The following is a 22342-nucleotide window of genomic DNA, read 5'->3' on the forward strand; positions in this document are numbered from 1 at the left end:
AGAAAACATTTTCAGAACACCAGTTGCGGCTCAATATAAATTTGTATTACTTACTTTTGGATCCGCTGGCTTTCAGCTTTATATGAAAATTCCATTAGATGAGACGGGATGTTTGTCAAACTTATTTTCAATGTTTTATTCTGAAAAAAAGTAACAACTTCAAGAATTACAAAATGCTCTCAAATATTTTTGGTTTAAACAGTTGATAAAGTGACATTTTTACTGATATCAACTTTTCAAAACCAAGGAACATCTACTAAGGTAACAGATGAAAGATGAATACATAAAATATCATAATAATTTTTCTTTACATATTGGTTGGTTTCATTAATGAAGGTATCACTACTTGCTAAGGTCTACTCCAATCCATCTACTCTTCTCCATATCCTTTCAAAATTATACATTGTTGAAAATTATATACATATTTGTGACTCAGAAAATGTCATGATGTTAAACCACAGTCTTGTGTTCCAAAACCAGTAAATGTTGCAATCAACAGATCAGCCAACATTGTTGGAAAGAGAAACAGACTTAATGTTTCAGTTAACTGTTTCTCCTTTCAGATACTACCTTACCTGCTGAGTGTTACCAAATCTGATTTTCACATTGTTTTCTGTTGACCTGTATGAAAAATATCTGGACAAACTAGTTTCATTCCTTATTGTAAGTCCTTAAAAGTCTGTTGTATTCCTTAAAAGTCTATACCCTTTGTTACCAACAAGTTAACATTTTTATTCCCCATGCAAGATGGTGCCGTGCTAGTGGCAGCTCGTTGCAATAGCTCCTGTGCTTGCCGTTTTCATATTACTTCAAGTTATTTTATGTTTTCTTGTGTGTCATTCTGGATTATTGTGTGCCAGGACCATTTGTGATGGCTACCTTGTGCATGAAGTAAAGGTTGTGTTTATTCCAGATTCCAGCTGATTGAGCGATGCAAACCGACACTGCTGCTGGAGTACGACCTGAGATCCCGTGGAAACTTGGGGAGGCGACACAGAGGTTGCAGACCCAGAGCGGAAGTTGAGGCTGGGAGGAGGAAACATAGACCTTACATTCCCCATGATTGACATGTGATGCGTGGGGTCCTTGAGAAGTAAAATGGATGAGCTTGGTGCACTGATTGAGACCCAGAAGCAATACCAAGAGTGCAGTGTTTTTGTGCTTAACTAGTGTGACGAGAATACACATAGATTAAGATGTTAGCTGTCTTGTGGTGGCACCAGTGGGATCAGCAGTTGGTCTGCCACCTGTCTTCAGGAGAAAGAGAGATAAGGAAAACAATGGAGCAGCATTTGGAGATGTTAATGAAGGGACGGAAGGAGAGCTGTCAAGATCGGCTCCCCTTTGAACCCTGAACTGTTTGAAGTGATGGACAGGCGATACCCCAGCAGGGGGATAAAAAGGGACAGGTTCGCTAAGGCAACACACACACGACACCACAAGGTAACGAGACCCTGGAAGCGGTGTGCCTCCCACACGTCAGTGGGAGTTTTGGAGGGCTGGTCGCGGGACCAAGCCATAGACGCACAGGGTGGAAAGGTACGATCGGCGGGAACCTGGTGTGTGTCCGCCCTTGCCTGGGTGCCAGGTTCACCGCAGAGAAACGATCGTATCTGGAAATGGAGGGGTCACAGTCGGTGACCTCAGAAGACATCACAAAGGGCTCGCCCGAAAGCTGACTGCGAAGAATATCGAAGGTCTGTGTGGAACCCGTTTGAATATTCATTCGTTTTTGCTCTGTCTCTCCTTCCCCCCACTGTCCATCGCCGCGACAGTGATTACTGTGAACTGAAATGAACTCAGTTGAACTGAACTTTGCGTCACTTTGAAACTGGCCATTTACCCCTAGACGACGATAGAGCTTGATTGATCCTGTTATCCTAATTCTGTGTACATGTGTGTTTATCATTGCTGAACTGTTGCATTTATTATCCTTTTGATTAGAGTACTGTGTTGCTTGTTTCTTTAATAAAACTTTCTTAGTTCTAGTAATCCAGACTCCAACTGAGTGATCCATTTCTGCTGGTTTGGCAACCCAGTTACGGGGTACGTAACACTAGGAGCTGGCTACATATGCAGTTCCTGGACTGTGGTGCTACCATACCCAGGTTCAATACCGCCTGAGCAGACAAAGCCGTACAGTATTATTATTAGTTAAATCTGCACATTGCCAAGTATGTTTTTAAATGTTGCTGCTGTAATGAGGGAATTTTAGTAAACACAAAACACACAACACACAAACAAAAAACAAAAGCAATAAATTAGGAATTCGAATGCATCAAAAACAAAAAAAAATTGTTAAGATATAATATTGGACGATTTTGTATTAACATATTAATGTTGCAAATAAGACCAACTAATTACTGATCTGAGTTCGCATGTAAAGCTATGACAGTTGCTAAATCAGAGACAAGAGTAAACATCAGCTGAGTGTGAACAAAATACCCCTAATGGACGCCAGGGGGAGTGAACTGGAGCGAAGGGACTCAGGATAGGATGGATGGTAAAAAAGCAAAGAGAACATGCATGCAGACAGACAGTCAGGAGGGCTGCAGAGCACAGGACAGAACTGCAACCAGTAAGATGAGTATTAGTACACTGGGGATGCAGAATCAAAAACGGTAGCAAATGCTGCCCTCAAAGTGTTATATCTCAATGCACAGAGTATAAGAAATAAGGTGGATGACCTTGTTGCACTATTACAGATTTTGTGGCCATCACTAAATCATGACTAAAGGATGGTTGTAGTTGGGAGCTGAATGTTAAGGTTAGACATTGTATTGGAGATATTGGAAGGTAGGCAGATGAGGTGGCATGGCTCTGCTGGTGCGAACAAAAAATGGCATCAAATCAGTAGAAAGATGTGGCATAGGATCAGAAGATTTTGAATCCTTGTGGGTTGAGTTAAGAAACTGCAAGGGTAAAAGGACCCTGACGGCAGTTACAAAAGGAAATGGAAAGTCGTATCAAAAGGGCAATGTTATGATAGTCATGGGAGATTTCGACATGCAGGTCAATTGGGAAAGTCAGGTTGGCAATGGATCTCAAGAGACTGAGTTTCTTGAACGCCTACGAGATGGCTTTTTAGGGCAGTTTGTTGTTGAGCCTGCTAGGCGATTAACTATACTTGATTGGGTGTTATGTAATGAACCAGAGGTGATTAGGGAGCTTAAGGTAGAAGAACCCTTAGGAGATACTGATCATAATATGATTAAGTTTCTTTTAACTTGAGAGAGAAAGTAACGTCTGACATAGCAGCATCTCAGTGGAGTAAAGGAAATTACAGTGGTACGAGAGGAGTTGGCCAAAGTCAATTAGAAAGAGATGCTGGCAGGGATGATGGTAGAACAGCAACGACTTGAGTTTCTGGGGAAAGTGAGGAAGGTGCAGGATAGGTGTATTCAAAAGAGAGAAACACTCAAATGGCAAAAATTGTACAACCATGGCTGACAAGGAAAGTCAAACCTAATGTGAAAGGAAAAGGGAGGGCATACAACAATGCAAAAATTAGAGGTAAGACAGAGGATTGGGAAACTTTAAAAAACCTACAGAGAGCAACTAAAAATCATTAGGAGGGAAAAAATGAAATATGAAAGCAAGCTAGCAAAGAATATCAAAGAGAATAGTAAAAGCTTTTTCAAGTATGTAAAAAATAAAAGAGAGATGAGAGTAGATATAGGACTGCTAGAAAATGAGGCCAGAGAAATAATAACAGGGGTCAAGGAGATGGCAGATGAACTATGAGTATTTTGCATCAGTCTTCACGGTGGAAGACACTAGCAGTGCGTTAAATGTTGACGGGTGTGAAGGAAGAGAAGTAAGTACAGTTACTGTTACAAGGGAGAAGGTGCTCAAAAAGCTGAAAGACCTAAGGGTACATAAGTCACCCAGACCAGATGAACTGCACCCTAGGGTTCTGAAAGAGGTAGTGGCAGAAATTGTGGACGCATTAATAATGATCTTTCAAAAATCATTGGACTCTGGCATGGTGCAAGATGAATGGAAAATTGCAAATGTCACTCCACTCTAAGAAAAGAGGAAGGCAGTAGAAAGGAAATTATAGACTAATTAGCCTGACCTCAATGGTTGGGAAGATGTTGGTCATTTGTTAAGGATGAGGCTTTGGAGTACTCGGTGACACAGGACAAAGTCAGCACAGTTTCCTTCAAGGAAAATCTTGCCTGATAACCTGTTGGAATTCTTTGAGAAGTTTACAAGTAGGATAGATAAAGGATGTAGTGGATGTTGTATATTTGGACTTTCAGAAGGCTTTCAACAAGGTGCCACACATGAGGCTGCTTACTAAGTTAAGAGCCTATGGTATTACAGGAAAGTTACTGGCGTGGTTAGAGCATTGGCTGACTGGTGGGAGGCAGCAAGAGCGAATAAACAGATCCTTTTCTGGTTGGCTGCCAGCGTCTCGTGGTGTGCGGCAGGGCTCAGTATTGGGAACGCGTCTTTTTATGATGTACATAAATGATTTAGATAATGTAATAGATGGCTTTGTTGCCAAGTTTGCAGATGATACAAAGATTGGTGGAGGGGGCAGGTAGTGTTGAGGAAACAGGTAGGCTGCAGAAGGACTTAGATTGGGAGAATAGTCAAGAGAGTGGTAAATGAAATATGGTGTTAGAGAATGCACGGTCATGCACTTTGGTAGAAGAAATAGACGTGCAGACTATTTTCTAAATGTGGAGAAAATCCAAAACTCTGAGAAGTAAAGGGACTTGGGAGTCCTTGTACAGAACACCCCAAAGGTTAACTTGCAGGTAGAGTTGGTGGTGAGGAAGGCAAATGCAATGTTTGCCTTCATTCCAAGAGATGTGGAGTACAACAGCAGGGATGTGACACTGAGGCTTTATAAGGCACTGGTGAGGCCTCACCTTCAGTATTGTGGACAGCTTTGGGCTCCTCATCTGAGAAAAGATGTGCTGGGAAAGGAGAGGATTCAGAGGAGGTTCACAAGGATGATTCTGGAAATGAAAGGGTTATAAGACCATAAGATATAGGAACAGAAGTAGGCCATTCGGCCCATCGAGTCTGCTGCACTATTCAATCATGGGCTGATCCAATTCTTCCAGTCATCCCCACTCCCCTGCTTTTACCCCATACCCTTGATGCCCTGGCTAATCAAGAACCTATCTCTGCCTTAAATACACACAATGACTTGGCCTCCACTGCTGCTCATGCAAAAAAATTCTACAGATTTACCACCCTCTGACTAAAGTAATTTCTCTGCATCTCAGTTCTAAAAGAACGTCCTTCAGTCATGAAGTTATGCCCTCTTGTCCTAGAAACTCCTACCATGGGAAATAACGTTGCCATATCTAACCTGTTCAGGCCTTTTAACATTCTGAATGTTTCTACGAGATCCCCCCTCATTCTCTTGAACTCCAGAGAATACAGCCCAAGAGCTGCCAGACATTCCTCATACAGTAACCCTTTCATTCCTGGAATCATTCTCGTGAATCTTCTCTGAACTCTCTCCAATGTTAGTATATCCTTTCTAAAATAAGGAGCCCAAAACTGCACACAATACTCCAAGTGTGGTCTCACAAGTGCCTTATAGAGCCTCAACATCATATCCCTGCTCTTATATTCTATACCTCTAGAAACGAATGCCAACATTGCATTCAACTTCTTCACAACCGACTCAACCTGGAGGTTAACCTTCAGGGTATCTTGCACAAGGACTCCCAAGTCCTTTTGCATCTCTGCATTTTGAATTCTCTCCCCATCTAAATAATAGTCTGCCTGTTTATTTCTTCCACCAAAGTGCATGACCATACACTTTCCAACATTGTATTTCATTTGCCACTTCTTTGCCCATTCCCCTAAACTATCTAGGTCTCTCTGCAGGCTCTCTTCATATGAGGAACATTTAATAGCTCTGGGTCTGTACTCGCTGGAATTTAGAAGGATGGAGGGGTGGGGGGGGGGGGAAGATCTCATTGAAACCTTTCAAATGTTGAAAGGCCTAGACAGAGTAGATGTGGAAAAGATGTTTCCCATGGTAGGGGAGTCCAAGACAAGATGGCACATCCTCAGGATAGAAGGGCGTCCATTTCAAACAGAGATGTGGAGAAATTTCTTTGGCCAGAGAGTGATGAATTTGTGGAATTTATTACCACAGGCAGCTACAGAGGCCACATCATTGGGTGTTTTTAAACGCAGAGCTTGATAGGTTCTTGATTGAACACGGAATCAAAGGTTATGGGGAGAAGGCTGGAGAGTGGGACTGAGGAGGGGGAAAAAGATCCAATATGATTGAATGGCAGAATAGACTCAATGGGTCAAATAGCCTAATTCTACTCCTATGTCTTACTGTCTTATGTAATATTTGTTAGAGTGAAGACAGTGTGGCATGGGAATACCATTCTGTAATAACATAGCTAATTCCAGCGGTGCAATTATGAAATTATGAAGACATCAGTAGGTCATTTGACAAGTTTCAGTGTGACGGGTTGGTCCAAAAGGTTACAGCACATGGAATCCAAGGCATTCCAGTTTCTAGAGGAATAGGTCATTCTGTGTGAACATTACTTCCTGTATGTAAGCTGCTTTTGTCCATCATTTCCTATACAGGTTAATTTGGATTTTGTTTTGAAGCACATGTGGAAAGACATCCACTCTTTATTTGCCCTTTTCACAAGTAAGATATCATTAAAAATCTTGAAGGAAGCTGTCGTCTCAGGTAACTTCTGAGATGTTTAACTTGCTGCATAGCTTTGTATTTATGCACTGCAAAGGCAGTAGAGAGAAACGATAACTCATTTTCAAAAGGCATTGCCCACGGACTGGAGACATGTCTAAATGCTGTACACAACAATGTCAACTTCCAGCTCGAGCAACGTCGATCGCCGAGACGTGGAAGTCAGGTCAGGATTTGCGAAACTCAAAGGAGTCCACAATTAGCATAGCTGCAGCATGAGCCTGTGGCAGAGCCGAAGTGGCAAGAATGAGCATGGGTTAATCTAAACGCAAAGGTGAGATGCAAATTGAGAAAGCTCACACAGACATGGAGAAAGCACATGTAGAGGCTGCACCAATTAAGCTCAAGGAAGAGCATGAGGCCAAGTTTGTCTCAGCAAAGGCAAAGGTGTATGAAGCAGCAGGTGACAGTGGTGAATCTGCAATTAGGTTCAGTCATGCTTTACCATCACAACAGCCAAAACAGCTTACTAAAGAACATGTCCAAATACATCTGAGCCATGAAAAAAGACAGCTCTCCAGCACTACAAGGAATGGTTGTCCATACAATCAACATGCCTTTCACACAGTCCAGATGTTGACAGTCAAGGCCTACAGCAGCAAGGAGCCACAACACCCCTTCTGCAGTTTCATTACAGCAAAAACTTCAATCAAGAGTTGCTACTTCCCTCCATCCCAGGACACACGATTGCCAACCAGTCTCCACAATGCCCTCATTCAAGAGCTGCAAGTGCATTAGATTTGGCTTGGCATTTAGCTAATCAAGACCAGGTCACATCAGAACTTAAGTGTTTGACAACCAGCCTGCCAGTTATCTGTCCCGGAAGTCAAGTTTTTGCAATGTATTAGAAGAAATAAATCTCAATCCTAGTGAAGAGCCCAACATTCTCTGTATGTGACTTGTCGGGGAGTCGCTACAACATTGAATTGACTTTATTACTTACATCCTTCATCTACATGAGTAAAACTCTTTACATTACGTCTCCATCTAAATGTGCAATGTGAAATTTATTGTAATTTATAATAAAGTGTGTACAACAATATAACATAGAAATACAATTATGTCAGCATGAGTTAATCAATCCAATGGCCTGGTGGAAGAAGCTGTCCCACAGCCTGTTGGTCCTGGCTTTTATGCTGCTGTACCACTTCCCGGATGGTAGCACCTGGAGTAGTTTGTGGTTGGGGTAACTCAGGTCCCCAATGATTCTTCGGGCCCTTTTTACACACCTGTCTCTGTAAACGTCCTGAATAGTGGGAAGTTCACATCTATAGATGCGCTGGGCTGTCCGCACCACTCTCTGCAGGGTCCTGTGATTGAGGGAAGTACAGTTCCCATACCAGGCAGTGATGTAGCCAGTCAGGATGTTCTCAATTATGCACCTGTAGAAAGTTCTTAGGATTTGGGGGCCCATACCAAACTCCTTCAACTGTCTGAGGTGAAAGAAGTGCTGTTGTGCCTTTTTCACCACACAGCTGGTATGTACAGACCACATGAGATCCTCGGTGATGTTTATGCCAAGGAACCTAAAGCTGTTCACCCTCTCAACACCAGATCCATTGATGTCAATAGGGGTTAGACTGTTTCCATTCCTCCTGTAGACCACAACCAGCTCCTTTGTTTTTTGTGACATTGATGGAGAGGTTGTTTTCTTGACAGGGTGATGACTTCTTCCCTGTAGGCAGCCTCATTATTATTTGAGATTAGGCCAATCAGTGTAGTATCTTCAGCAAATTTAATTAGCAGATTGGAGCTGTGGGTAGCGACACAGTCATGGGTATACAGAGAGTACAGGAGGGGGCTTAGGACACAGCCCTGTGGGGCACCCGTGTTGAGGGGCAGAGGGGCAGAGATGAGGGAGCCCACTCTTACCAGCTGCCAGCGGTCTGACAGGAAGTCCAGGATCCAGCTACACAAGGCAGGGTGAAGGCTGAGGTCTCTGAGCTTCTTGCTGAGCCTGGAGGGAATTACGGTGTTGAACCTGAACGTGTAAGCAGGGTTAGAGCTGTGTACATTAATAACCCAACTAAGGATTTACAGTTGCAGTGGCAGAGGCTGGATAAATGCCATGACTCTCCAGAGGCAATTGAAGAATCTCCCTTCAGTAAACTCAATAGTTTTCAAAAGCCCTCACACCAAGAACTGCAGAAGCTACTGGCAAAACTGTTGTCAGAACTGCAAGCAGTGAAAAAAACTAGGACTGAGGTTCTTGGATACAAGAGGAGTAAAGCCTGTAGTGGAGAAATTACCAGCCAATATCTAAGAACACTGGATAACTGAAGGGTTCAAGTATAAAACAAAGCATCATATCCCCATCTGGCATTTTATTTCTTTGTGGAATTTGTCTACACCACCAAGATGTAAAATAACCCTAGTTTTATGCTGTCAACTTCCGGCAACTCGTCATTCAAAGAGAGGTCTCTAGCAAAAACATGGAAAACCAAAACTCCAGTCACAGTCAACAAAACTAAAGTATAAGACTCCAACAAGAACACCAACAGACAATGTCCTGTCCATAAGAAAACTCACCCTTAAAGAAATGCAGAAGATTCAGAAAAAAAAACACTTGCAGACTGGAGATGCTTTCTAAAGGAGCACTCAATGGGTTTCAAACATTGTGCTTCAATAGAGCTCTAAGCAAAAGACTGTAAAGCTATCATACACTGCAATGAGTGCAATAGTGACCAACACATATCAGCACTTCATTCTGAGCCAGCAGCTTAGGCTATGATGGGTTCCAACACACCCACAGCAGTGGACGGCGGGGAGCCAGCTGAGCATCCATCAGATGTGGTTACTTCATCATACAGAGGTGTGTGGGAACAGCTTCCAAAGCAAATCCTGCTCTAAAATACAAAACATATACTCAAAAGCCAAAAAAAAAAGGGGGGGGTGTGAAAGAGTTAGTCTGGTTATCTTGCCAACACCTGGAGGAAAAGGGCTTGTTTTGCCGTTGTTTTGTTGCTTGTTGTGTTCTGTTTTGCTCTTCAGAACATTGTGGGCATGCCATGTTGGTGCCAGAGCGTGTGGTGACACTTGCAAGCTGCCCCCAACACATCCTTGGGTGTGCTGGTTGTTAACATAAATAATGCCTTTCACTGTATATTTCCATGTACGTACATATAATAAAGGAATCCAAAAAGGTATAAAAAGTTATTTTCTTTAAATGGTGCTATTTTAAGGGTGAGAATTGCAAGAATGACATAGGGATGGTTATTCATAAACCGACAAGTAAAGACAGTCTGGCTGTCAGGGAAATATGTTATTGGTCTTCAGTATATTGCTAAGCGACAAATCAACATACAAACAGCATGGATAGTGATTCATTTTTGGGTCACATTTTAAACATTCAACAAACAAAATAAAGTTTGAGACATATACTGTATGTAGGAACCTATATTAAAAGATACAGAATTCAAAAAGTGTATTCTTAAGGACTTCGCTAACCACATGCAAACTCTCCTTTCCCCACAGTCTGACTGTACTGAAGTAATTATGCACAAGCTATTAAGGACTTAATTGACACTTCATTGAAAAAGGTTAACATTTTTAAATTGTCCAGATTTGAAATTGTAATGATAGCAAAGCTGTGAACATTCACTGTCATTATACTATGAAGCTGACAGTAACTTCCTGGAGTATGCAAATACAGAAATTGAGAAATCATCATCGGCATTATCCTGAGTGTTATCCAGAAGATTTGGCAGAGAGAAATCTTTTTAAAGGCATGTATTAACTTTTCTGCATTATATTGGCACCAAAATATTATAGAACAAGAAGTAACAACAATCAACTGAAAATATTTGTTAGATATGTCCATCTTAAACCAGTTCTTCTGAATATACCAATTATTTTGCTCTCCAAGTTGATTAAGGGATCAGTTACAGACAGCTTTCTTACGATGATTTATTTTATGTAAGAATTGTGCAATGTAATTAGATGTAGAACCTGTCTAAAGGCATTTTCTGGACACCACAGAGATCTATATTATGATGATACCAGAATAAAATCAATCTGGATAAGGCAATGGCATACCAGTGCTAAACTCTTGCATGCAGCATTCCTCAGAATCAGGTTTAATATCACTGGCATACTTCATGGGTGGTGGGGTGGAGATACATCTCTACTAAAGGTTGCAAGTCACTCTCGGTCAACATGTAGAATGGTTGTATGAGCCCCTGGTGCATAACACAAGTCCTGGTTATGCAACCACTGTTGCCAGGCAGACAATCTCTGAAGAGAATTGATAATGGCTGGGGACACCCACCTTGTAAAGACACTGCCCAGGTGATGACAAAGGCAAACCACTTGTGCTGAAAAATTTGCTAGGAATGTCATACAACACAGCACATAATGATGATAATGAGTTGTGAAATTTGTTGTTTTGCAGCAGTAGTATATTGTAATACACAATAACTATAAATTATATTATATAAAAATAAATTGAATAAGGAGTGCAAAAAGAAGAAATAGTGAGGTAGGGTGCTTGGGTTCATTGTCCATTCAGAAATGTGATGGTAGAGGGGAAGAAGCTGTTCCTACAACATTGAATGTGCCTTCAGGTTTCTGTACCTTCTCCTTGATGGTAGCAATGAGAAGAGGGTGTCAGCCCAAAACATCATCTGTACCTTCTTTTCCCATAGATGCTGCCTGGCCTGCTGAGTTCTTCCAGCATTTTGTGTGTGTTGCTCAGATTTCCAGCATCTGCAGATTTTCTCTTGTTTGGAAAGAGCGAGCAGTTTCAAGTTCCTCGGTGTCAACACCTCTGAAGTTCTCTTCTGGGTCCAACATATTGATGCAATTGCAAAGAAGGCACGGCAGTAACTATATTGCTTTAGGAGTTTGAGGAGACTTGGTATGTCACCAAAGATGCTTGCAAATTTCTACGGATGTGCAGATGCTATTTCTGATCTCCAGGTTCTCGGTACAGAGGGAGTGCATAGGCCCAGGTTTTGTAGCTTGTTGATTGGTACTGAGGGTATGATGGTGTCGAATGCTGAGCTGTAATCAATAAATAGCAACCTACTGTTGGTATTGCTATTGTCCAGATGATCCAAGACTGAGAGAAGAGCAAGTGAGATCTATTATGGCACTGGCAAATTGCAGTCCTTGCTTAGATAGGAGTTGATTCTGGTCATGACCAACTTCCCAAAGCAATTCATCACAGTAGATATAAATGCAACTGGATGAGGGTCATTGAGGCAACCCACCACGCCCTTCTTGGGCTGTGGCATGATTGTCACCCTTTTAAAGTAAGTGGGAATTTCCAACCACAGATGTGAGACCATGAAGATTTCCTTGAACACTTCTACAAGTTTGTTGTAACTGGTTTTCAGTGCCCTACTAAGTATACCACCAATCTTGCTAGGGTTCACCCTCTTGAAAGATGTTCTGATGTCAGACTTTGAGGTAGGGACCACAGGGTCATCAGACACTGCAAGGAGTTACGCAGGTGTATTTTTATAATATCTTTCAAAGCATGTATAAAAGGCATTGAGCTCATCTGGGAGTGAAACATCACAGCCATTCATGATGTTAGGTTTCGCCTTGTAGGAAGTCAGCCCTTAGGTTACGGGAACAGTTCAGTGATGGGGTAATGAAATTGAGGGAAGTTATCCCTTCTGGTTCAAGGCCCTGATGGTTGAGGGTTCCTGAATCTAACTGTGTGGGTCCCAAGGCTTCTGTACTTACTTCCTGACAGCAGCAGAAGAGAGCATGTCCTGGATGGTGGGGAGGGATTTACTCATAACAGACTGGGCCTTACCCACTTCTCTTTGTAGGATTTTCCATTCAAGGACACTGGTGTTTCCATACTTGGCCATAATGCAGCCAGTCAATATTCTCTCCACCACACATTACAGAAGTTTGCAAAGATTTGGAAAGGCATCTAAACCTTTAACAAACTTCTAAGGAAGTAGAAGAGCTGCTGTGCTTTCTTCATAATATCACTTATGTGTTGGACCCAGGACAGATCTGCTGAAATGATAACACCAAGGAATTTAAAGTTGCCTACCCTCTCCACTTCTGATTTCACCCCCCCCCCGCCCAACATGAACTGCAATCAGTAATTGGCTACTTGGTCGTGCTAACACTGAGTGAGAGGTTGTTGTTGTGGCACCACTCAGCCAGATTCTCAATCTTTCTCCTACTCACCACCTTTGATTCAGCCAGTGACAATGGCATCATTAGCAAATTTAAATAAGGCATTGGAGCTGTGCTGAGCCACACGGTCATAGGTATAACAAGCAGAGCAGGGGACTAAGCACACAGCCTTGTGGTGTACCTGTGCTGATGGAGATTGTGGAGATGTTGTCACCAAACCAATCAACTTCGATGATATCTATTCTAATACATCTATGGATCCCAGAAGTTATGTTGCTAAATAATTCTCATGTTTACATCATTTTTTTTCCCTCATGTCTTGAGAATATAACAGGCTGCCATTCAGCCAACAAGACTATACAAGCTTTAGACCATGGCCCAACTCATTTCCCTGTAAACTATTCGCTCTCAGAACTTACCCACTCAACTTTCTGCATTCCGATAATTTCACCATCTAAACATCTACATATTGTGGACATAATTTATTACAGCAGGTTTATGTTGCAGTATACATTTCACAAAAAAAAACTTCAATTGGAGAGAAAAACAATAGAGTTAATAGACAATGGATATCACGGACCCAGTGAAGGGATCACACCTGACAATTGTGGCAAAAATAGATTTGTTGTTTTGAGAGTAGTGTCGAATGGACCAAGAGAGAAAGGCACAGCCGAAAGGAATGTGCAGCTAATTAGGCAACATGAGCACAAGGATGAATACAAAGGAAAAAGACATCGCAAAGCTACTTTAAATCACTCCTTCACAATTTTTCTGCACAATTGTTTATTAGTTGCTACAAAGGACGTAAATGCTCCTTAACATCAGATTATGGTATAAGCATCAATTTAAACATTCATTATGTGCCACGGCATATAATGTGGGCAATCATGGTCTTGACCATGAAGGCTCTTGGCAATTTTTTCCTACAGAGGGAGGGGAGGGAACGTCGACTCAGACCGTGAGAGGCCTGCATCGGGCATTTTCGTGCCTTACAAGGCACAGATTGGAAGTCTGTGAAGGGGGCCACTCCTCGCACAGACTAGAGCAGTGTGTGATTAAGTGCCTCGCTCAAGGGCACAAACATGCTGCCAGAACTGAGGCTCGAACTAGCAACCTTGAGGTAACTAGACGAACGCCTTAACCACTTGGCCACGTGCCCAACACTACTTCCTACAGAAGTAGTTTGCTATTGCCTTCTTCTGGGCAGTGTCCTAACAAGATGGGTGACCCCAGCCACTATCACTACTCTTCAGAGATTGTCTGTCTGGTGTCAGTGGTCACATAACCAGGACTTGTGACATGCACCAGGTGCTCATTCAACCGTCCACCACCTGCTCACATGGCTTCACCTGACCCTGAAGAGGGAAGGAGTGCTTACATCTCTTTTGGTAGAGACATATCTCCACCCTGCCAATCAATTTAAACACCTTCAAAAGAGGGAAAAAAAATTGTCAAGCAGTGGGTACCACTGCACACAAATGTAAGTGACTAAAGATAACCAGGGCTGCAAATCAAAAGTGCATTGAAGATACTACTCATTGTATTGTAAGTCCATGGCATGCTCAGTCTGCCAACTGAAATAATGAATTCTCCTTCATTTATGAAACAGCTGTTATTAGCAGGGTGAAACTGGGCCAGATCCAGCTAAAACAGATGGAAATGAAAGGATACTCTATAATGGTCACTTAAAGAGAAACCAGGTTGGTCACGTGCCAACTCCAAACTAGCTGCTTAACTTCTTGCTTTTCAAATTTTCAATTAATTCATTTCCTATTATATCCATTACCACATTGGCGATTCATAACTCTTTAAGATGCCTAATAACTAAATATTTCATAGCATTTGATGAACTGCAGAATTGGATTATAAACTAGATCTGTGAAAGCATCGAAAGTGGAAATCACTGTCAGCTGGCTGCTGTTGTTATCTCACAGTGGTACAGGCTTCAATCCTGACTCTAGGTGCAGATAATGCAGAGTTTACATGTTCTTTTTGTGACTAGTTAATTTTGGATGTTCTGGGTTCCACCCACCCATATCCCAAAATACAACCTGTTGGCATAGCCTTCGTTGTAACTTGTCCCAACATTAATAGCTGGTGGATGAATAGTTAAGAGAATAGATGGCATGGATAAATAAGAGGTAAAATAAGTAAACCGTGCGCGCATAGGTATACAGGTATTAGATAAAAAGCACTAAATTTTCCATCCTAGGTACCCGACCGAATGTTACCCGGCATTTAATTAAAATTGTAGGTTGTCTGGTTGTAGAAATGAGTGGTTGGTTGCAAATGGAACTGAAACCATTGAAATTGACAGTTCAATAAAACAATAAATTATCTGGGATCGAAAATTCCAAATGTGCTACAAGAGAACGTGCTGTGAACCTGGGAACCAGCAGTTCTGTTGCCCTCGTCTCTTTAAAGACAGGCAGATCCTACTGCCGAATGTAAAACATCCAACACTGGTCAGGGAACGTAAAGTCAATGATCCCAAGTACCTTTCTCTCAATTCACAAGTGAGGAATAAATAAATAGTGGGACGGATTGCCGCGGGGGTCACAGCGTGAAACTTCACTCGGCTTCACTTGGACAACAACACCGACCACCGCCTCTTCTAACCCCAAACAGCTTCCTTCCGGATTCGCTTAACGCTCGCCTAAACCGACACGATCACCCACAATTTAACCATAGAATTCAGCGCAACATCTTCCCCAACACTTCCAATGACAGTAACACTTACAGAAATACCGTGGCGAACGTCCCGTCTCTTCTCCGAACCTTCACCTTTACTATCACATCTATTTCGCCCATGCAATCATTCAAAAGTAAATATGGCGCCACGCTCCTGCCAGGACGCGCGAGCACCAATCACGCGCCGCTACTCCCGCCCTGTCCAATAGCCCGCCGTCTCTCCCGCCATATCCAATCCCCCGCTGCCTCTCCCGCCCTGTCCAATCACCCACCGCCTCTCCCGCCCTGTCCAATCACCCACCGCCTCTCCCGCCCTGCCCAATCACCCGCCGCCTCTACTGCGCTGTCCAATCCTGCGCCGTCTTGCTCATCTCTCCTATTCCGCGCTGTCTTTTGTTCTCCGTCTAACCCGGCATCCCTTGCCTAGTGTGGGTCGGAAGCTGTCTCTCGCGTCTCTTTCAACAATCGTAAACAATGAGCTTTCGAACTTTTCCTCCTTCGATGGACAGCTATTGCTTCAGAATTATGTTTTTCGCATTGTGATACCGTTCATTTAGTGTCTATCGGTATTCTATTTTAGCCATGACCAAACTGCCTGTTGTGCGCATGCGTCCATCAGCCTCGGCGCATGGCAGTCAAAGCTGTTGTCCCACTCGATTCTGTTGTTTGCTCTGGGACCAAGCTTTCTTGTTGTAAACTATCTCTCTAAGATCCCCCAGGGCTATACGCACTTTAACCGGTGTAGTCATGGTGACTACATGAAATAAGAAACACAAAGGCAGTGGCAGCCGTTATGAAATAATCGGCTAATTTAAAACACAGAATTTACACAGGAAAATGGGTTTGGGTTGAGGTTGCGCGTCCACATAACTTCGCACGGCTGTTAACGCCTCAAGGAATGTAGTGGTACAATAAGGAAGTATAAAACACAATGCCAGATATTAGTTTGTAATTAAACAGAGCTTCTTAAAGATGGATAGTCTTAGAAGAAGTGGCGGTGAATTAAGTCAGTTCCGATGTAAGGTCATTCACTTAACGAGTACAGCGCTTCTTAGTACATTTAGGATGCCTGATCTGAATATTTATATTTATTTCAAATGCTTTTAAAAACTGTAAAATTAGGTAAAGCGTTGGCTTTAAAAGTTCAAAGGTTAGATATAGGAGGACAATATTGTCCATTGAATCTGCTTCAGCATTCATAGGTTCAAGTTTAATTGTCATTCAACCATGTATGAATACCCATGAATACAGTCAAACAAAACAGTGGAGCTAATTCGGGCAGCATCTCTAGGAAGAGGTACAGTCGACGTTTCAGGTCTCGGCCTGTACCTCTTCCTAGAGATGCTGCCTGGCCTGCTGCGTTCACCAGCATCTTTGATGTGTGTTGTTTGAATTTCCGGCATCTGCAGAATCCCTGTTGAGTGGAGCCAATTCTTTAATTTGTCAACTTTCTTGACGTACCCCATGATTCCTCTAATGTCCATAGAAAGCCACAAGCAAATTATTCCAGCATATGTATGTACAGTATTTAAAATATTTTCTTTTTCTGTTTGGATTAAATTATTGGATAAATGCATCCATCTTTTCTACAATGATTTGCATTTTTATTTTTAGCTATGAAACTCTGATTCAAGCCCAAATCTTACAAGAACATTTCTACATCCAGATTTGACTGCAAAACATTTTTGCCATAAGTATATTTTTTTGTGATTAGAATTGCATTGTATTGATTTAATCTTGATTGTAAAGACCTACACTGCCATGCTTATAATTGGGAAATTGACAAATAAATTTAAATATATTCTGTCTAATTTGCAGGATATCAAAATATTCATTCATCTATCAGAAATAGTCTGATAATCGCAGTTAATCAGTATATAGGTTTCCTCCAGGTGTTCTGGTTTCCTCCCACAGTCCAACAACGTACCAGTTGGTAGGTTAATTGGTCATTGTAAATTCTCCCTTCATTAGGATAGGGTTGAATCAGGGGACTGCTCTGCAGCCAAGCTTGAAGAGCCAGAAGGGCCTATTCAGTGTTGTATCCCAGTAAACAAAAAAAAGTATAAACAGCACCATTTACAAACATCAAATTAGTCTCAGAACCACATGAGAAAAAAAATTGAGTAGACTTAAGATGATTAAGAGATTATTGAAATTTAGAAAGAATGCCCACAAGAAAATAAATCTCAAAATAAATATGGTGACATAAATGTACTTCAATAATAAATTTACCTTGAACTTTGTAATTATAAGATAAATAAATAAATAGCTACATAAGTTATTTCAAGGCTCAACAAGCTGGTTGCAAGCAGAAAGTTTCATATATTTCTGAAATGTAGGATGAATGATAGATGTTTTGGAATTAAGATGAGGAGACTTCTTCACTGGGAGATACATCTTTGGAATTATCTAGACCACTGGGCTGAACACTTAGCCATTGAGAATCAAAACAAAGATCAATAGAAGTCTGAATATTAGGGGGAATCAATGCTGTTGAATAAAGTAGAGCTCATTGGATATGAGCCAGATGAAGTGTGAAACAAACTCAAACCAGGTGCCCTGATCCTGCTCCTAATTTGTATGTACTTTGCAGAACAGACAGACATTTTTTTTTGTAATTAGACAACGTTATTCACTCTGGTATCATTGTTAAGATGGGCTGAGATAGAGGGGGAGCTGAAAAATTAAGTAGGTTATGGGATTTGATGCTGTGCCCAAATCAGATAGGAGATTGTAGATGGGATATGATAGACAATCTTCTTTAACCTGAAGCACTGACCAGGGTGCAGAAGAAATCAATGCAGAAGTATAGAATTTTTGGTTTGGTGAAATCCTTAATTGCATAAAGCAGCCCAATCCAAGATCTGTTTATGGATAGTAATGGAATCAGGGTGTTTGCAGAAAAGTGGACAAGGTAGGGAGTCAACAACAGTCTTACTGATTTACAGGATAAGCCTGAGATTTGGTACGGCCCGCTCCTGCTTCATAACTTGGATTCTTATTGCCAGCGCCTTCTAATATTTGAAATAAAAACTGAAACTAATGAAAAATCTTTGAGGGGTAGAAAATGTGATTCGAATATTTACAAAAGGAGGGACATGGTTTATGAAAGGAAAATGCTGTTGACTAGTCCTTGAGGCTGTGATGAGTAGAATAGATAAGGGGGACAATGGATATGAATTTTTGAAATGTAATTGCTAAAAGTCCTGCACATTAAACTGATTATCACACTGAATTTTGGGTAAAATACTGACATGGATTGATAATTATTTATCTGAATGAGTAGAATAAATGGATCATTTTCAAACCAGCAAGCTTTTTATAGATGTTAGAGTTGATTACTAAGGATATGATCTCGGGATACATGGAGGCACATGATAAAGTCAGCATGGTTTCCTCAAGGGAAAATCTTGCCAGACAAATCTGTTGGAATTCTTTGAAGAAATAACAAGCAGGATAGTCAAATGAAATTCAGTTGATGTTGTGTACTTGGATTTTCAGAAGGCCTTTGACAAGGTGCCGCACATGAGGCTGCTTAACAAGCTGCAAGCCCATGCATGGTATTACAAGAAAGATCCTAGCATGCATAAAGCAGTGGCCCATCGGCAGGAGGAAAAGAATGGGAATAAAGGAAGCCTTTCGTGGTTTGGCTGCCAGTGACTAGTGGTTTTCCACAGGAGTCTGTATTGGAACCAATTCTTTTAAAGTTATATGTCAATGATTTGGATGATGGAATTGATGGCTTTGTTGCTAAGTTTGCAGATAATACGAAGATAGGTGGAGGGACAGGTGATTTTCAGAAAATAGGCTACAGAAGGACTTAGATTAGGAGAATGGGTAAAGAAGTGGCAGATGAAGTACAGTGTCGGGAAGTGTATGGTCATTCACTTTGGTAGAAGAAATGAAAAGGCTGACTATTTTCTAAATGGAAAGAAGATACAGAAATCTGAGGTGTAAAGGGATTTGGGAGTCCTTGAGCAGGATTCCTTAAAGGTTAATTTGTAGGTTGAGTCTGTGGTAAGGAAGTTAAATGTGATGTTAACATTAATTTCAAGAGGACCAGAATATAAAAGCAAGGATGTAATGTTGAGACTTTAAAAAGTTACTTGGATACTACTCAGTTGGAGTATTGTGAGCAATTTTGAACCCCTATCTTAGAAAGGATGTGCTGAAACTGGAGAAGATTCAAAGGAGGTTAATGAAAATGATTCCAGGATTAAACTAGAATGGTTGGGGGGTGGGAATCAAATTAAAGAGGCTAGGCGTGAGGAGGTTAGTTCACGACAGAGGGATGGGAACCAGTGTAGGGAGACAGAGGGGTGTAAAGTGAGGGTAGAAGCAAAAAGTACAAAGGAGAAAAGTAAAAGTGGCAGGCCGACAAATCCAGGGCAAGCATTAAAAAGGGCCACTTTTCAACATAATTGTATAAGGGCTAAGAGAGTTGTAAAAGAGCGCCTGAAGGCTTTATGTGTCAATGCAAGGAGCATTCGTAGTAAGGTGGATGAATTGAAAGTGCAGATTTTTATTAATGATTATGATATAGTTGGGATCACAGAGACATGGCTCCAGGGTGACCAGGGATGGGAGCTCAACGTTCAAGGATATTCAATATTCAGGAGGGATAGACATGAAGGAAGGGGAGGTGGGGTGGCGTTGCTGGTTAAAGAAGAGATTAACGCAATAGAAAGGAAAGACATAAGCCGGGGAGATGTGGAATCGATATGGGTAGAGCTGCGTAACACTAAGGGGCAGAAGACGCTGGTGGGAGTTGTGTACAGGCCACCTAACAGTAGTAGTGAGGTCGGAGATGGTATTAAACAGGAAATTAGAAATGTGTGCAATAAAGGAACAGCAGTTATAATGGGTGACTTCAATCTACATGTAGACTGGGTGAACCAAATTGGTAAAGGTGCTGAGGAAGAGGATTTCTTGGAATGTATGAGGGATGGTTTTTTGAACCAACATGTCGAGGAACCAACGAGAGAGCAGGCTATTCTGGACTGGGTTTTGAGCAATGAGGAAGGGTTAATTAGCAATCTTGTAGTGAGAGGCCCCTTGGGTAAGAGTGACCATAATATGGTGGAATTCTTCATTAAGATGGAGAGTGACATAGTTAATTCAGAAACAAAGGTTCTGAACTTAAAGAGGGGTAACTTTGAAGGTATGAGAAGTGAATTAGCTAAGATAGACTGGCAAATGACACTTAAAGGATTGACGGTGGATATGCAATGGCAAGCATTTAAAGGTTGCATGGATGAACTACAACAATTGTTCATCCCAGTTTGGCAAAAGAATAAATCAAGGAAGGTAGTGCACCCGTGGCTGACAAGAGAAATTAGGGATAGTATCAATTCCAAAGAAGAAGCATACAAATTAGCCAGAGAAAGTGGCTCACCTGAGGACTGGGAGAAATTCAGAGTTCAGCAGAGGAGGACAAAGGGCTTAATTAGGAAGGGGAAAAAAGATTATGAGAGAAAACTGGCAGGGAACATAAAAACAGACTGTAAAAGCTTTTATAGATATGTAAAAAGGAAAAGACTGGTAAAGACAAATGTAGGTTCCCTGCAGACAGAAACAGGTGAATTGATTATGGGGAGCAAGGACATGGCAGACCAATTGAATAATTACTTTGGTTCTGTCTTCACTAAGGAGGACATAAATAATCTTCCGGAAATAGTAAGGGACAGAGGGTCCAGTGAGATGGAGGAACTGAGCGAAATACAAGTTAGTAGGGAAGTGGTGTTAGGTAAATTGAAGGGATTGAAGGCAGATAAATCCCCAGGGCCAGATGGTCTGCATCTTAGAGTGCTTAAGGAAGTAGCCCAAGAAATAGTGGATGCATTAGTGATAATTTTTCAAAACTCGTTAGATTCTGGACTAGTTCCTGAGGATTGGAGGGTGGCTAATGTAACCCCACTTTTTAAAAAAGGAGGGAGAGAGAAACCGGGGAATTATAGACCGGTTAGCCTAACGTCGGTGGTGGGGAAACTGCTGGAGTCAGTTATCAAGGATGTGATAACAGCACATTTGGAAAGCGGTGAAATGGTCGGACAAAGTCAGCATGGATTTGTGAAAGGAAAATCATGTCTGACAAATCTCTTAGAATTTTTTGAGGATGTAACTAGTAGAGTGGATAGGGGGGAACCAGTGGATGTGGTATATTTGGATTTTCAAAAGGCTTTTGACAAGGTCCCACACAGGAGATTAGTGTGCAAACTTAAAGCACACGGTATTGGGGGTAAGGTATTGGTGTGGGTGGAGAATTGGTTAGCAGACAGGAAGCAAAGAGTGGGAATAAACGGGACCTTTTCAGAATGGCAGGCGGTGGCTAGTGGGGTACCGCAAGGCTCAGTGCTGGGACCCCAGTTGTTTACAATATATATTAATGACTTGGATGAGGGAATTAAATGCAGCATCTCCAAGTCTGCGGATGACACGAAGCTGGGTGGCAGTGTTAGCAGTGAGGAGGATGCTAAGAGGATGCAGGGTGACTTGGATAGGTTGGGTGAGTGGGCAAATTCATGGCAGATGCAATTTAATGTGGATAAATGTGAAGTTATCCACTTTGGTGGCAAAAATAGGAAAACAGATTATTATCTGAATGGTGGCCGATTAGGAAAAGGGGAGGTGCAACGAGACCTGGGTGTCATTATACACCAGTCATTGAAAGTGGGCATGCAGGTACAGCAGGCGGTGAAAAAGGCGAATGGTATGCTGGCATTTATAGCGAGAGGATTTGAGTACAGGAGCAGGGAGGTACTACTGCAGTTGTACAAGGCCTTGGTGAGACCACACCTGGAGTATTGTGTGCAGTTTTGGTCCCCTAATCTGAGGAAA

At 41.8% G+C, this 22342-nt stretch overlaps 1 protein-coding gene across 1 annotated transcript in view; it reads right to left on the bottom strand.

The window, feature by feature from the left end:
- The window catches only part of stil (STIL centriolar assembly protein), a 58398-nt gene extending 42744 nt beyond the window's left edge, over window positions 1-15654 (bottom strand). Inside the window, exons 1-2 of the mRNA XM_063064304.1 lie at window positions 15555-15654; window positions 55-140 (exon numbers count right to left, since the gene is read on the bottom strand). Coding sequence (XP_062920374.1) covers window positions 55-95 — 41 coding nt within the window. The 5' untranslated portion in view covers window positions 96-140; window positions 15555-15654. The remainder of the gene's footprint in view (window positions 1-54; window positions 141-15554) is intronic.
- Between the last annotated feature and the right edge of the window lie 6688 nt (window positions 15655-22342).

The sequence above is a fragment of the Mobula hypostoma genome, chromosome 12 (assembly GCF_963921235.1).
Source record: "Mobula hypostoma chromosome 12, sMobHyp1.1, whole genome shotgun sequence".
NCBI classification, from domain to species: domain Eukaryota; kingdom Metazoa; phylum Chordata; class Chondrichthyes; order Myliobatiformes; family Myliobatidae; genus Mobula; species Mobula hypostoma.